Source organism: Lissotriton helveticus, chromosome 4_1 (assembly GCF_964261635.1).
Source record: "Lissotriton helveticus chromosome 4_1, aLisHel1.1, whole genome shotgun sequence".
Taxonomy (NCBI): Eukaryota; Metazoa; Chordata; class Amphibia; order Caudata; family Salamandridae; genus Lissotriton; species Lissotriton helveticus.
Window position 1 is genome coordinate 1,325,597,175 of NC_136063.1, and position 16,736 is coordinate 1,325,613,910.

The window sequence follows — 16,736 nt, forward strand, 5'->3', positions numbered from 1 at the left end:
GCCCTATTTTCACATTGCATATTCTTTTTCAACTGCATGTATGGTTCTGCCTGGACATAATGGTGGGTCTCTCTCTCTGGCTTCCTGCTACCTGGGGTCCATAAAATATGCTCTTTGTTGTGTGTTATCAATTGAGGAAAGCAGGAGTACACACATAGTAGAGGCTGGCGCTGTGGGAAATTTGGTGAGGTGGGTGGCTTGCTGCATAGATTGGAGGTAACAAAGAGTGCTTCACTGCTGTCGTCAACAATATATGTATCATTCACCATTCATTCTCATTTAAAGATTTCAATACATTTTTGGCAAATTCACAAGCTACATAAACTGGAGAAAACCTTTTAAATAGGGGGTATATTACATAAATATTTTGCACAGGAACAAGAATAAAGCACAATTATATGCCGTGCTTGCTGCTTACATATAAAAAGTTTTGCGCTGGAAATTAAATACCTTTTCAAGACATTGAGCCACTTATTGTGACTTTGTGGCAGTGCAAAGTCTTGATAAATCTACCCCATCCCAAATCACTGCTCACCTCTCGTTTCAAAAGCCACAGGAATTAAGATCATTCCGTTCCTCATTCAAACATTAGAATTAGGGTGCTGTAGTTTTACCCAGAGTTCTCCATTAAATGCAAAGTCTGTCATTACCAAAAAAAAAAACAACTGCCAAGTGATGACACTCCAGGACATCCTACCACTCTTAGCTAAGGCAGCTCATGCAAATTAGCAGGGCTTCTTTGCTTTGCAGGTTAAGAGTATGTAAGATAATTTAGGTGAGGCATTAAAGAAGGATACCGAGCTACTCCAGGGATGTTAAACCAAGCAGCTGGGATCTAACTACATTTTTAGAAATCAGCCCTCGTTATCTTGGCTCCTAGTGGCACAGAGAATGAAGTTCAAAATAATATTTTCTGTTTTCCTAGCTCAAGTGGAAAACGATAAAAAAAAATCAGAACACCACACTACACTGCGCAAAATGAGGCCCTCTCTTTGTAGAGTGTGAAGATAGTCCTCTTCCAGGGCCAGACTGGCTACTGGGCAGTTTGAAATGCTGCTGAGCTGGGGGCTGATTTCGTTGATGGGGACCTGTGTGTACTAAACGAAATTCGTTTTGCTTTCATTATTTCGAAGCACACTCAGGACTCCATGAACGAAATCAGCCCCCACTGCAGTAAAATCAGCCAGCAGCTCGGCAGCATTCCAAACTGCCCAGTAGTCAGTCCGGCCATGTCCCCTTCGTCTCCCATAGGTCCCTGATATTCATTGGTCTTGGGATAAACAGGGACCTCCCCCTCCCCAAGGGTGGAGGAGCCCCTGAAGGGTTGGGGACCACCTGCACTGCAGGGGCTGCCAGAGCCTGTGTTCTGCCGCTGACTACACTCCCAGATGTAAGGGTAAGACAGATATAACAATAAAATCCATAAAAACCAGAAGCCACAGGGGGCAAAACCATCTTGAGTTTGGTCTTCAAATCTGTGGAGGGTTTGGAATTCATTATTCAGGAATCAGTGAACTGTGACTGTCTGATGAGAAGCCTCTTCAAAGAGTTCTATTTCACCACAACTTGAAGCCACTAAACTGTTAGTGCCTTGTTCGTCAAAGCACAACTTGGTACCCGCATTAGTGCAGCGGCTGAAAGTCAACACAATGGCGACTATCAACCCTTGGGTTTGCATCACTCATCACATTATAGAGGGTCCTAAAGGGTCTTCAACCCCTTCACAACATTTTAGCATTGCATAGTATCTGAAATGCTAAAAAAAAACTATATAAAACATTAGGGACTGTAAAGAAGGGGTACTCTGGAGCAGTGCCGAGCTGTGTACTTCTTTTTAAGATATCTTAACACAGCTTGGTAATTCTCTTAGTCAATGCATGTTCCTAGAGGCAGCACAGGTCAGAAACAAGGGAGGTAGCTACTGTTCTCTTTCCTGGATGTTCTGTCTGCAGCTCATGCACTAACTCAGAGAATTTCCAAATTAAGGGGCATCTTTACTAACATTTCGTGCAACGCAGTGCAACTGAGCAGACCAGTGCCATATTTTCGAAGATAGGGTACAGTTTTCCTTTCTACTAGTGCTGGCAAACTTGTGGCTACATAGCATCCTTGCCTCAAGGCGCTAGAGTACCTGTGTTATGGTGCGTAGAGCTATTGTGCAGAAAGATGCATCTTTTTTCACAAAAACCATAATTTGAGGAAATTTCTTCTCCGCATGTGTGCTGCAGAATGCATCACCCATGCAAAGTGGAAATAAGAAGAAATACAAATATTTCTCCTCTTTATACAGGCCTCATGTAGGCACACCATTTTGGCCGAAACCCATGTTTACAAGTCTTTGTAAATATGGGTTTGCATCAAAATACATGTTTGGATGCACAGATAGGCCAATGAACTACCCATATAATGCCTACCTGAAACAAGGTAACACTAGGCAGCGTTGTGTTGAAATACTTTTTTTTTTTAAAGGAATGCAAAACCATGCAAGCTGGGATCTGCGTGGCTTTGTAAATCCCCAAATGGATTTTGCATCATAGCAGTGCCCAATAGATGACACAACCCAGACGCAAAATCTTTGTGAAACTGGGCCTACGTGTATGTGCTGTATCTTAAAACCAAGTACACAGCTATTCTCTGCTCCAGTGCACACAACATGATACAGCCACTAATGTACAAAACTCTAAATACGAGCTGGTTTCAAGTTAACCACAAGAAAGATGTTATGTTTGTTACACTGCTTTTACCTAATGTCTGGAGCAAAAAACTTGAGAGCACATTTTATCATGAAATGCGAGTAGAGGGTTTGGTGTCCTATCATAATTTAATCTATGTCTGCATAGTTACACATTCACATACATCATGTTCGTTTTAAAGCCTAATATGGAACACAGACCAGACTAACAGGGATACAGTTACCTTCAATATCCTGGACTGTAAAGTTTGGGTTCACCGCAGCAAGACTGAAGAAATACTTCTGCCCACCGGGAGGTTCATCTTTGTCTATGGCACTTATAGTTTGTATTAACTGCAAGGGAGAAAACAAATATAATACAGCAGAGTCAGTAGGACATTGAAACAATCAATTGATTTCAATTCCGTAGAGTCTGTAAGGCGAAAGCATGCAGCTTCTAGAAAACTGTTTCAGTGCTCGTCATAAAGCAATCGAGTTGGAATGAAAAAACATTTATGCTTCTAGAGAAGAGGCGTAGAACTCAATAGTGCAGCAGGACTTTACGGGTCCACTGCATCTTAATGTGGCTATATTACAGTGCTAAAACAGCAGGTGGGACACTTTCCTTTCTTTCCCGGGGGCCATGGCACCCTTGCTACACCACTCTTCCAGAACAAAGAGATTGTGGATTGTATATACATACCTAAAACACATCTCCATGGCCAGACTGGGAACACAAAACGGCCCTGGCAATTGCGTCGGATGAGGGTGTGTGGAAAACACTGCAGCTGCTTTTTTTTTTAAATAGGGGGGCTGATATTGCAGCTATGCTGCAAAACGGGCCCCTGGTAACAAAAACATCCCCCCAGGGGTTCATAAAACGCCCCTCCCCCCCCCCGGCGGCCCACCGGGGAAACGCCCGGTGCCCGCTGCGGTCAGTCCGGCCCTGCTCCCCTCCCTCACAGACTCCAGACAATCAGGGAAATTAGGCACCCATGAAATGTGTTTCAGTATGCCTGATGCTGTAAAAAAATGGTGGGCATTAAAGTTGAAACTAAATATTAGGGAAAATTAGGAGAGTGGTCAAGGAAAGGAGACAGTACTGGACAGTGTGAAGTACTATTTACGTAGCTGTCCAGTGCTTCTTTATTGAACCAGCCCTAGTTATCTAAGCTAATAACAAATTGAATTCTGAACCATGTAATTTCATTTTGTAAGTTCAAAAACTTTGACCAGGGTGAATGGGCATACTGAATGGAAAAAAATGCATATGGGTAAGAGTAGGGGAGTAGGTGACGAATGCAATAGTTTTAGATTATAAATGTTTTCGGAAAAGAGAGGGACTGTTAATTCTTGCCAGGGCATGCCAAAATATAAGAGAAGGGAGAGTGGGACATTAAAACACCAACACTTTAGAAACCCCTTTCCCCCGGGTTCGCACAGAGGCGTGTGTCTTAGGATGGGTTGACAAATAAAGAAGCAGACAAATAAAACAAAAAATCATTCTCTGGCAAGGGTGTGAAATACACTATATTTTTAGTTTGCTCATTCTCGTTGATAGATTATATTTGCTTCTTTCACAGGGTTCCCTAGCAGTTACAGAGATGAGAGGTTCAAGAGTCGTTCCGTGTTTGAGCCTGTAGAAAATCAATAGGCTGGCATGAGAATCTTACCACCCACATTTCAGTTGTACAATCATCTCCATAGTTTCCTTTGACTCTGTATGGTCTCCACTTTTTTGTTTTGAAAAATGTTTGTGGGGCTGTTGCTCTAGAGACAACTCAAATTTCAAATCTGGCTCTCATCTGGCACCCTTGGACGTTGCAATGGAGAGACCTTCACAGTCTCAAGGGAAAAGCCCTTCTGAATCTCTGTACTTGCTTGGATGTATACAAGCATCTCAAGGTTTAGGGGCAGTTTCCTCTGACATAAGACAACCTGTTGCCGTTTACTCTTTTTTCCTTCTAAATATAAGCAAAGAATTTGGCAATATTAATGATTCCAAATATGCACAGTCTTTAAATTGCTGACCAACTGCCAGTAGTTTGCATTTCGCTCCAGTTTATCTAACCACAACAGTCACCAGTGTGCTGCCCATGTTGACCATGCAGGGAATAAGCCTGGAGGCCCCTGCTGAAGATGGACATCCTGGATGCCTTGCTGCTGACTTCTCCAGCTTGCCCCTCTGACTTCAAGGAATAGGGAGAGGAGCCCGACAGTCAGTGTACAAGTACAATAGAAGAGAACCTGAATTGTGACAAGTAAAGGGAAAAAAGGTAGGGACAGATTTACTAATATTCCTCCAACAGAATGCAGCAAGGCAACTTGCTGCGTTGCATTGCATGAAAGCGAGAGTGCTGAAATGCAACTTATCTATTAACATATGGCACACTTCCGCTCTCTCTTAGCACTGCTATACTGTGTGGAGATCACACGAGGGCAGTGGTAATACAAAGGGACACTATGCGACAGAAGGGGTACTGACCTGTCGCCTTTAACATGGAGACAGTTACTCACACATAAGGACACCCCCATGGGGACACTGTCATAGGGGCACAGGCATTGATAATGATTAAGGAACCTACAAAGGACATTGGGACTGTAGCTGCCAGTGAATATTACCACAGTGACACACCCACTAACAGTTGGACAAGTGAACATTGGCACGGAGACACTGAAACTAACATGAAGACATTGAAATGAGGTTGATGACATTGTCACATGGACAATAATATGGAATTACAGACATGGGGTCCTTTGTCACTGACACTGGGACACTAATACCGGGACGCAGGTAGATGGAGAACTAGGGGCACTAACATTGATCGAGGAACACTGGTGGGGGGAATACAAAATGGGAACTCTATCAAGGGAACAACGTCAAGTCCAAAAATACGAATGCTAAGACAATGGCACAAGGACAGCAACATTGGCATCTGACATAGGGATGCTTCGACACATGGATACCGACACTAACAATAGGAAGTGACACAAGACACGAATGCCAGTATTTGGTACAGTCCCTGAGTCGCTGGCACTAGAACACTTGCATTGACACATGGAAACCTCCAGGGGGACAGGCACTTTGGCACCAACACCTGCACATGAATACTGAAGAGACACGCTGACAAATGGATACTGACACTTGAACACTTACAAAAGAGCACTGCTATGGATACACCGATATAGAAAGACAGGGTTGAAGAGTGAGACTGGAGCACTGACAATACATTGGGCTATGGCACTGCCTTAGTGCCTGGCTAGGTTAAAGACTGGCACTTATTGTCAGTGGCTGACAACAGCGCCATCCAGAATTCTCTCCAGTATTTGAGGATAATGTTGCTAATCAGTTCCAGGACACACAAAATTAATGCCATTTAATGGAAATAAAATCTGCAGATGTTCAGTCTCCAGGTGAATCATACATATATTTAGTGTTCTTTTATGACTACATAATTACGAGCATACCAAACTCCATTAACATATTATGGTCATTAAATTCTAGGAACAGAAAATCCATATTTAGCTCACAAAAGAAATAGTGACACATCTGTGTAGTAATCTATCTCCAATGGCTTTCACCTTCAGCTTTTTAGAAAAACATACTTCACAAATCAGTATTTTGGCCTTTACATGTTTAGCTCATCGGACTAGAAAGGTGAGAGCGTTTTAAGCAAAATGCATAACTGTTGTTTTTTTGACCATTTATCAATTCTTCGTGAAAAAGGAATGAAAAGATACCATCATTACATGTTCACTAATCAAATCGAGTAATACAAATTTGCCATCAAATGATAGATACGCAAGAAAATAAAGAGCTACAGGGAAGCCACGTGGAGACATTAAACTTGAATTACTTTTAGGAGTTTGATCTCAGAAGGGATGCAAGATAAATTGCACTCTTCGGAATCAATAAATAATTAAGATCTACAGCGGGCTATTTTGGAAAAGGTTAATGTGAGGACCTTCTGAGGGACGCGGAAACAATTGATAATCTCTATATTCTGCATTGCTCAACATTGAACTAATGGCCGCAGGCGCAGCTCAACTTTCCTATGCAGAACTACTAAAAGCACATTTTTGAATATGGCTTTAAAAATTTATTTGTATCTGACAAGGCCATGAAATATGTGAAGGATATGGAAATTTAAGAGAACCCTTTCATTTGTTAAATGGGCGTAATTGAACATCTATATGTATGCATGTTTTTACTTTGTCCATGGAAAAAAGATGCAAACATCTTTTACCACAATATTCTGAAAGCAGATAAGTAGAGTTAGTGGTGTGTTTTGTGCTGTATTATGTGGTTTTGTACTGTTTCTGTGCTGTGTTTTTGTTGAATTGTTGCTTTGTTCTTTCTGTTGTGTTGTCCAGTAGCTATTATGTTGGCTGCCATCTGTGTTTACTGTTGTGTTGTGTTATTCCCCTTGTTTTTTTGTTGTTTTGTTTTTTGGCTCATCGGTGCGCTGTTTGTTTTTAAGTATAGATATGTAAAAAAATGCTGCTACATTTCTACACAAAATAAACACTTCATTTTTAGTTCCAGTAACAAACAACGATTTACCATTCTCTGTGGTGACAATATATCACTCATCGAAATCATCAACTATTTAGGGGCACCAGTCAGTTAAAAAATGTGGCAGAGATCTGTCGAAAATTACCACTTTTAGTGCTCACTTTTTTTTTTATACAGCCCCAAAGGAATTCATAGTGCAGAGAGTATGAACATGGTTCATATCAGCAGTGTAGCGCATGCCCCGCAATTGTTTAAAGGCCCCCATTAAGTCCAAGGAAAATGAATATTCGTGAGATAAGGGAGGCCTTCATCAAAGTCTGCGGGGGGCAGGGGTTGTTTTGCGTTTAAGGTATATTAGAGCTTAGTAGTCAATTTAGACATGTAAAATAGTCCACTTCCAGCCAGCACATGCAAAAAATCACCTTGTCATGTCCGCTTTGAAAAGCAGTACAGCTGTTGTCTAAGCGGGTTGAAAAATGTTGTCAATTTTTGGAAAATCGGGCTTCAAACTGTGGCATTATTTTACATCAGGTAAGATATTCTTTAACGTGGAAACACAGGTATTCCAACATCGCTCAATATTATACAAGAAAATGTCACTAGGTTTGTCTTAGGTGTTACTATTAGCTTACAACTTCTAGAAACCATTAAGGTCCGAATTCACAAATTGCATTTTGTAGTATATAAAAAACTACTAGAGTAGTACTACTCTTGTACTACAAAACACATATCACAAACCTTTGGCCAGAGATCTCTGCTATATTTTCTGTGAGGAGATCTCTGCCTAGGAGGGACGGGGGAGTGGTGGGAAAATTGGGAAAGATGACTCATAAATGGGTGGGGTTAAGGGAAATATGAGGAGGGGTTAGGGAGGAAAATGCAAATACAAGACACACACATCATTGATGTAATCAGTGATGTCACTGACCATGGCTTGAGTGATGTAACGTGTGTTCATAAGCAGTGCATTGCTTGAGCATAAGTTATAGTTAGCTCAGGTAACTATAACTGCTGAACTTCTATGGTTTTGCATGAGTGAAATGTCAGTTTAATTCTAATGTCCCTGTAACATTTGTTTTTTTCAGTGAATATATATGTAAAACCATGGGGACATAACCTTGATGAAGAGATACATGTTCATTTACGAACAGACCTATATGGCAATTGACAATCTGTGCATACATGTGATTTTTGCCTGGGTATTTTATTGGAAGAGCATTGTTGGACCCTCTGTGATCTGGCCACTATGAGATAATTGTTGAGTATAAACTGTTTCTAATTTGCACATTTCCTAGCACTGAGCAACATTTGCACACTACTATTTTTTGGTATATATGTTGGAAGGGACATGCACAAGCCTGTGACACAGTATCTCGTAATATCATTTCAGGTATGACCACTTCAGCCACAGTGTTTAGTTGTTAGCAGTGTGATAGACAATTGCTTTCTTTGATTCTTGTTTTGCCACTAGTATGTGCAATACTGTTTTTATGCAATATTTGTGTAATATTATTTTTTATTATTTGAGAACAATATACCTCAATATATTTGCTCTTGCATTTTAGTAACATCTGAATCCTTTTATAATTATAAAAGGGTACAGTGTTTTTTTGCACTTTCTTTTTATATGTATATATGAGAGTGAGAGGTTTACATCTACTTGTTTTTTCGATATTGATGATTATGAATTAAGAGAAACACACTTGCATTTGCACTTTAGTAGCAACTGAACAGAAACTACATAGTATTGTGTTTACAAATGGCAATTGCGCTTTATAATAACTATGGCTCATTAGAGAGACATGCATGAGCACCATTAGACCCGTATATGATTATCATGGCAAGCAAAGGTTTAATGCATTTGCCCTTTATCTATAAACATGTGATTGAACTTTATATATGTTTTAGATTATTCAGTTGCACTTTAGATTGTGTAAATGTGAATATAAGAACAGTCTCAGACAAGCCTTAGCACTTTATGCGTAGGACTATGAGATATTGTGGGTTATTAGTCTTAGACAAGCATTTGCACTTCATGAGGTTCTGTGCAATAATACTGGGATGTAATTATGAGCGTAGCGGGTCAGCATAGAGATATGAGTAATTGGCAGTACCAGTGCTTTTTAATGCCTGTGTTGAAGACATGCATTTTTTATACCCTCAATATAGAAATTAAGCCAGAAATGCAAGTTCTTTCTCCTGCGCATGCTTATCTATGCGCTTTCCGCTCATTCGTGAATACGTCAAAACCTTTTTCCTCCCACTTATCAAACCCCTGTATTACGCCAACATTATATACAAAATACGTACAACCAAATATGTGATTCATAATGTGACCAGTTCAGACATTAAATAAATACCATCAACATTATCATTAAAATTACAGTTGCACAAATAGATAAGAATAAGCACAAAGTTTTCACAAATGAGTAGTCAGATGGGTTGGTGTATATTTTTTTAGTTAATGGCATTTTATTGAAGGTGCATTTTCACGGCAAAGTGTTATATTTCTTTAAGGTTTCAGGTCCAATCGCCATTGGGTCATGGGGTCATCTTAGTCGTTTTCCGATTGGTTAACACATTATGGTTTTCACCCGGAAAGCGCGTAGATAAGCATGCGCAGGAGAAAGAACTTGCATTTCTGGCCGTTGGAGAGAGTATGGAGGATGTATTTAGGCTGCTGGCTGCAACTTTGAAGGTATTACACTAGTTTTTTAAGGGATTTTAAAGGTGTAGGCACAATATAGGTAACTGAGTGGAAATGGGGGGGTAGTTTGGAGGGGTTGTAGCGTTAAGCAATTTTATGTTCATGAATGAATGGGGTTTTGAGCAGACAATGCTTGTATGATTTAGCCGTTGAGGTTGTGGATGAACGGATACGCTTTTCATACAGATTGAAATACAATTTCACGAGGGTGGAGGGGCATGGGTCTGCAATCAACAGTGGGGTTTCGTTTTTGTTTCACTGGCACTATTGAATATTGTTATGCTAAGCAGATGATATAGATATTCTGTTATGATGTCTTTTCGCAGTTACCCCAGACAAAGAACTTAACAGTTCGAAATACGTTGGGAAATATCATTTGAGGCCACCAAAATTAACTGCTTTACTTGATGTGTCTATGTTGAAGCCCGGATGGAAATGCAGCGACATTTGAAAATTATCTAATAAAAGCAGATCATGGATTTCAGCTGTCCTAGTCGTGACTGTGATCTTTTCGATGAAAATTGGTATAAGTACTAAAAAATTGGTAAAATATTGGTTTATCTCGTGGATTGAAAGTGGAATTTCAGATATCAACGAGGAACAATCCCTGCATTGAGCAGTGCGACTGGCGTGCACGTAGAATACGTGCACATACTCATCTGTTAACCACATTGCCACGATATTGGGATAGACTGCGGCACCAGTTAACGCACGCAATTGTCTAGTTTAAATTGAAAGAAGTAAGTGAAGATTACAAGGGAAGGAGTGCATGCTTGCATCATGATTACTTAAACTTTCTAAAAGTGGCATTTTTAGACCTGCAATTTAAAAAGCAACTTCACTTAAAGATGTTTTTTTTAATTGTGAGTCCAGAGATACCAAACTTACTTTTTCTATATTTTCCCAATTGGAATTTACACTTGTAAACTTGTTACAAGGTGGCTCCTATGATAACCTATAGGAGAGATAGGCCTTGCAGTAGTGAAAAATGAATTAAGTAGTTTTCACTAAAAGGACATGCAAAACTCCACAGTCCATGGCCTACTGTTTAAATACACTGCACTCTGCCCATGGGTCTACCTAGGGACTACCTTAGGGATAACTTATATGAAAATAAAAGAGAAGGTTTGGGCCTGGCAAATAGGTGAACTTGCCAGGTCACACTGGCAGTTTAAACTGCGCGTACAGGCTCTGAAGCAGCATGCCTGAGATAGGTTTGAAGGGTTACTCATGTGGGTGGCACAATCGGTGCTGCAGCCCCACTAGTAGCATTTGATTTATAGGCCATGGGAACATGTTGTTTACTGTACTGGGAGTTATCAGTAAATCAAATATGCCAATCATTGAGAAACCAAATGTCATTACATTTTAGACACAGAGCACATGCACTTTAGCACTGCTCAGCAGTGAAGAAGTGCCCAGAGTCCTAAAACCAGCAAAAATGAAGTTCAGCACACAGTCAAAACAGGAGGTCAGAAGGCAAATGTCAGGGGAATCCACATAAAAAAAATGCCTGGTCTAACACTGGCTCATGGACATTTTCATTGTTTGAGGTGAAGCACACCTCAAAGAGATTATATTTACCTAAATATTAAATGGTAAATGTTACTGATGTCATGAAATAAAATCTAAAATAGGAATGGTGATAAATGTATTAAGACCTCAATATTAACCAAAGTTCCTTCTCATTTTAGCCATTCTTTGCTATTGAAAGTACATTGCCACCAAACACCGTTAAAGATCAGACAAGGAAATTACAAACTTTTTGAAAATTAATTGGGAACAACAAGAACACGTTGAAATATGACCTTATTGGGGATATAAACCTCATGAAGGCCTTTCTTATTTTCAAAATTGCATATTTTGCAATAGTATTGTATGTTGGATATTATATTCTTAAACATGCCTATTTTGTACCTTTTACAGTGCAGTCTTATGTTCATTGTAGCTTCATGTATACTGGTATAGCCTCAAATGCTTAGATGTAGTCTAATATTCGCCTGTGGTCTAAAAGATCCTCTGATGCCTCTTAAAGTGCAGTATTACCTACAGTTCCCCTAACAGTGTCTAAGGAGGATAATAGACTGATAGATCCAAGTTTTGTCACAAATGACCACCTCCTAAGCTCAAGTATAGCTTCAAGCACATATGTTCAGTGTTATAAATGTTGTGCAATTTCATGTGTACAGATGCAGCTCCATACACTCAGTTGTAGACCCCTATGACATGCATTTTCACAATGAAAGTAGGTATGGGATAAAGTACCCACTGCCATACATTACCGTCAAAGAGTTCCTTGACCATATTGATGAGCAAGGCCATGTACCTCAAGCTCTTGGAACTCCTGGAGGATATCAAAGCCAAGGATATTAAATGTGTTAAATGGGACAGCAGATTTAATGATCATTCGTGCTCATTAATCAACATAAAAACAGTGAGCAGCTTTACACAAACTTGTTGTACCAGGGGCTTGATGTTAGAAAACGCATGTTGCAAATAGGGAGGGTAAATTGCACACTGCCTTTTCGTGACCTGCTTTTGCATTTTGCTAAATGACCTAAGTATTAATTAATAGGTTGCCTTGAAAAATGTACAGTAACGGGTTGTTGTAAAATGACTTGCCTAATGAATAATAATTAAATAGGTCACTATTTGCCACATCCTCTAATTGGCTACAAAGGCAGGAATATTGCCCTGCAAAGAACAGCAGGCCATCTTCCCTGTGTTTGCATTCTGAAACTAAAAACTTTTTTTTTTCTTAGGGAACTTGTGCTGCTTTAACAATAAATCGTATTTTGGAATATTTTGAGAAAAGCAGCTCGCTGTTCTTTGGAGCACTGCCCGCACCTACTGAGACCACCCGACATGTCCCAAAGTGGAAGTGGCCCTTCAGGGACAGTTTACCCTTCACAGGTTTGCAACTGCAGTTGTGTTCCCAAACTAGCGATACATCTCATTACGAATTGAAAATAGAATGGAATGACTTTTTCACCCCTCCTCTTAATTGACTTTCAGAATGAGTTGCAAAGCTCCTTTTGCTTTTCTTGATAGCTTTGCCAAATTACAATAAGATTTTGGTGCATTAGGATTTGAGAAATCGGCACAGAATCGCTATGCTCAACAGGCCCTATTTTCCTACTGCCACTTTTCGTGAAGCATCCATTTAGCGTTTTGTATTAGCGAATATATGTGATGTGCGACAACACATGGGTTGGGTTGCAAATGGCCAGCTCACGAATTTTAACAATCTGTTTTCAGCAAATTAGGGATTTTCACATTTCCAACCTGTGAGCTGCTCACCAACATTTTAACATATACCTTTAAAATGTGTGCATGCGCACTGGACAGCAAGAAACATGAAATTGCATTGTGTTCATTTTTTTCAAAAACGTTTGTCAGGCACATGCGATTTTTATGCGTATGATTGTATTGGAACCAAACATGTTGCCTTTTCCCCATATGGATGTATCCCGTATTCCCTAGATGATAGCCTGAAAAAGTTCATTAAAATGTTTAATTAACCATGGATACATTTTGTGAATGTTTGGTGCAGAATGGTGACGTGGGTCCAAAAACATTATCGTCTAAAAAGCGCCTGTCCAGTTAAAGCAGTCCTTTGAATTTACAGATCCGTGAATGGTGACGGTGCAATATTTATATTTCATTTTTCTTTTGGCTTGTTCATAGAACAAGGTAAACACAATGTAACCATTACGAAATGACATTGCTTCAAAAAAATCCATACATTTTTACATATGCCAAAAATGAATTTCTATAGACATCCTTTTCTCATGTGTTCTTGCGACTCTCTCTTAACCAGAGAAAGAAACGTTTCACATCAGCACCACATTGTTTTAATCTAAATAATTTCATTTTAAGGAATTACATTTGGGTGGAGTTAATACATTTTTTCATCCTCATGTCCCGCTCTGTCACCTGCATTCTTTGTATTCCCTTTTTTCTGTTTTTCGACAAATTGTGCATTTGTAAGACAGTTAATGCCCGGAGGACAACCAACGACCAACGATAGTCAAAAAGGGAAATCGAACTTAGAAAATATTGCATATTATATAATGACATGTATGTATTATGTTAAAGTTTCCCGAATAATGATTTAAAAAAAATTTGCTTGTAGACGAGCTCAACATTATAACATTAGGTTGGCTTTATTATGCAAATACATTACCTGCCCAGCTCTTGCATTTTCACATACAAAAGTGTCATAGAACGTGGCAAATTCCGGTGCGTTGTCATTGACGTCCAGCACTTTTACGTAAACATGAACACGAGTGGCTTGTTTGGGGTTGTCTGTAGACAGAAACAAATTAATGAAATGATGGTGCTGTTGAGACAGTCCCAGCTTAAATTAATATTTCCTCTTCTATTATCCAGTGACATTGTCATTTTGTTTTTTATGAACTAACCTTATTTCCATTATTGTGATTCCTCGACCACTTTTTCCCAGTCAACATTCAAGTGACATATTCATTTAGATGTGTTTGCATTTATTTATTTTATTAATATTTTTAGAACTATCTTTTGTTATGTTAAGTGCAGAGTAGACCCACCCTGCTGTGTGATATATTTGTACATCATTACCTTTGGGTAAATATTTGTTAAACTCAAACAAACAGTAAATTGTAGGAAAAGTACCTTACAAAGGGGCAATAGCACTGTCCATTAACTGGTGACACCAGTATAACCTTCCATTCTCCAATCACCATTGAGTTCAAATCGCTGGTTGAGAAGGCAAAAAAGTTTTTGCAATGTGCTGAATGTACGAAACACATTATAACACTCACTAAATATTTAGTGATTGGATTTTTGACACTACCTCAGCGCTATTTTGAAGGGACTTGTGAGTGTCCCTTTCAAATAGCGATTCAATATGAGATGTATAAACGTTTTGCGGTGGAAATCTGGTTGCTAAACAATGAAACATTACCAGTTCCGGAGCTGGGGTGGTAAGCCATTTGCTAAATGAAGGGATACCTTTGGGCACTCTTTCCCTTTTTGAATGTAAAAAAATGTTTGTTGGGGAGTAGGCTGTGCCCCAGATGACCACTGCAAACCCCTACCAACTATTTAAAAAAAATTTGAAAGTGTCTTTTTATACTTAGCCCTACTTCCTGTAAGGAAAATAGGGCTGCATTTAAAAAATGTTTACTTTATTTGAAGGTGATTTCAAATATTTTGATATGCCGACCCAAGGAATCTAGCATTCCTGTGATGGCCACCAATCGGTAAGTCACAATTTGTGACCTACCTCATTAATATTAATGAGGTAGGTCAACTTGTAACCCATTCAGAACTGAAATTTTACAAACAACCTATTAGTAGCTATATGTCGGTTTCTAAAATTCTATACAGGGTGCAAAAATACTGATTGGTCATTGCAGCTAGTTTTTGTGAACAGTGTTTAGTACATTGGACCCTTGGACTCTTCAAGGCCCTATTTTTCACATTAAGTGAGTTTATGAGAAAATATTTGGTAGGTAGCGGCAAAAGGGAATTATGGAATGCTAAGACATGTTACATGATGCCTACAACATGTCAATGCCTAAAACATGTCACTTCACACATCCATAATATGTCAGAAGATAATATGTCATTCTATAATTTTCCCATTCAAGTCATGTCATTTTTTTAAGTTGGTTTTGGTATTATGTTTGATTTCTGACCAAATATAAAAAAATAAATGGTAATACAGAATGACATCGCTGTAAGGGCTGTGTTACAAAAATTGTCTCAACCTCTACAGAATCTATAAGAGGCACATGAAAGACAAATACATTAAACACTAAACGACTTACTGATTTCAGTAGCTATTATGCTTAGGTTGTGCCATTGGGATATTTCACGGTCAAGCGATTTTGATGTGTAGATTGATCCATTTCCAGAGTGTATATTGAATATTCTGTCAAGGTCAGTATGACGATCCAAGGTAAACCTAAGCAGATACATAAAAGGCAAAGTGGAATAAATGAAAGGAAATAAATACAGCAATAGCATAATGCAATATTGATATATCTATTTATACTGTTTCTCCTTATATACTCAAGCATATACAATATGGTGCCATATGCCTATAGCTTTGCAACGTATAACCATTATATTTTAAAAAAAATTGCTGCTGTGCACAGCGGTGTACAAAGCAAATACTTTTTAAAGATGTGGCGTATGCCACCAAGTTTTGCTCTGAGGTCATAGTTAGACTTTGGGTGCCCTATTCACAAAGATTGTGCTGTTAGTTGGTGTGACTTACTCCTGTAGTAGTCATGATATAGTCCTGAAATTCACAAGTAAGCAGGAAGTACTCCTGGAACTAAAGAGTAAGCCAGGAGTAATGCAAGAGTATTTCACAGCCAGTTTTTTTATGAATAGGGCCAGACATGTATACATCTATCTTACATTTGTAATAGCAAAACATTACAAGTGTGTAATTGAAACTACAATTATAATATAGATAACAATAAAAAAACAAAAATATATAGGATAACCGTATTGTTAGGACCCTTAATATGAGCCTTGTGGCATGATACATGTCAACGATATGGGGGCTGGTCCAATAAATCCTCCTGAAGGTGGGACCTAATCATATATACAATGTAGGCAAAACGTCCTCTGCTCAGCCATTAATAGTTAAGACATAATCTAGACACTCAGTCATATTTCTGGTGCTCCAAACTCTTAGGGGATATTCACAAGAACGTGTGCTAAACATCAGCAAAAAATGCTAATGCAACTTTACACATGGCAGCCTATCGCAGGAAAATAACCCTGTGTCAACGTGGAATTCACAAGAAGGCAATACCATGCATGTTCTGCCGAAACCAAGGCCA

The 16,736-nt window shown here is 39.1% G+C and overlaps 1 protein-coding gene across 1 annotated transcript in view; it reads right to left on the bottom strand.

The window, feature by feature from the left end:
* LOC144827510 (cadherin-10-like) overlaps positions 1-16,736 on the bottom strand; it is a 727,722-nt gene that overhangs the window by 48,536 nt on the left and 662,450 nt on the right. The window contains exons 8-10 of the mRNA XM_078685792.1: positions 15,708-15,844; positions 14,081-14,202; positions 2,917-3,025 (exon numbers count right to left, since the gene is read on the bottom strand). Of these exons, the coding sequence (XP_078541918.1) occupies positions 2,917-3,025; positions 14,081-14,202; positions 15,708-15,844 (368 nt within the window). The remainder of the gene's footprint in view (positions 1-2,916; positions 3,026-14,080; positions 14,203-15,707; positions 15,845-16,736) is intronic.